The sequence below is a fragment of the Octopus sinensis genome, linkage group LG7, assembly GCF_006345805.1.
Source record: "Octopus sinensis linkage group LG7, ASM634580v1, whole genome shotgun sequence".
NCBI lineage: Eukaryota > Metazoa > Mollusca > Cephalopoda > Octopoda > Octopodidae > Octopus > Octopus sinensis.
Window position 1 is genome coordinate 107,101,387 of NC_043003.1, and position 552 is coordinate 107,101,938.

The 552-nt window shown below is 30.3% G+C and overlaps 1 protein-coding gene across 2 annotated transcripts in view; it reads right to left on the reverse strand.

Moving 5' to 3' along the window:
• Positions 1 to 336: 336 nt before the first annotated feature.
• The window catches only part of LOC115214338 (dynein regulatory complex protein 9-like), a 200,535-nt gene continuing 200,319 nt past the window's right edge, over positions 337 to 552 (reverse strand). For both annotated transcript variants that reach the window (XM_029783521.2, XM_036505078.1), the window contains one exon: positions 337 to 552. This exon is cut by the window's right edge and continues 5 nt beyond it. In XM_029783521.2, the coding sequence (XP_029639381.1) occupies positions 453 to 552 (100 nt within the window). In that variant the 3' untranslated portion in view covers positions 337 to 452.

The following is a 552-nucleotide window of genomic DNA, read 5'->3' on the forward strand; positions in this document are numbered from 1 at the left end:
GTTGATGCAATTGACTTAACCCCTTCCCCAAAATTTCGGGTTTTGTGCCTTTAGTAAAAAGGGTTATTATGCTATTATGCAGATATCATTAGATATGTTCAGTACAACACCAGGTGGAGCCAGTAGTCCGCCAATAAGATACAAAAATAGATTTTGCATCTCAGTTTGAGAGGGAATAACATTTTGATAATGATGTTCTTGGAAATTTGTCACCCAAGTTATATTTCAGAATTTACCAAATTTTGAAGAAAAGATTCAACTCAGATTATTTATTAAATTATTTATTTATTCATTATTTATTTATTTATTAAATTATTTATTTAAATCTAATGCTTCATAATTAAAACTACAAAAAAAAAGCCTTCATTTCTGGGAGAATTATCTTGTTTTGACTCCTTCCCTCAAGACACAATGAATGCTAGAAATAACAGCCAGTGTTGTAAAATTAAAATTCATTTGGTCCCTTTAGACTTTTTAGTGTTTTTAGTTTTCTTTTTCTTCTTCCGGTATGTTCCATAACCTTTACGTACCATTATTCCTCTCCACCAAGCT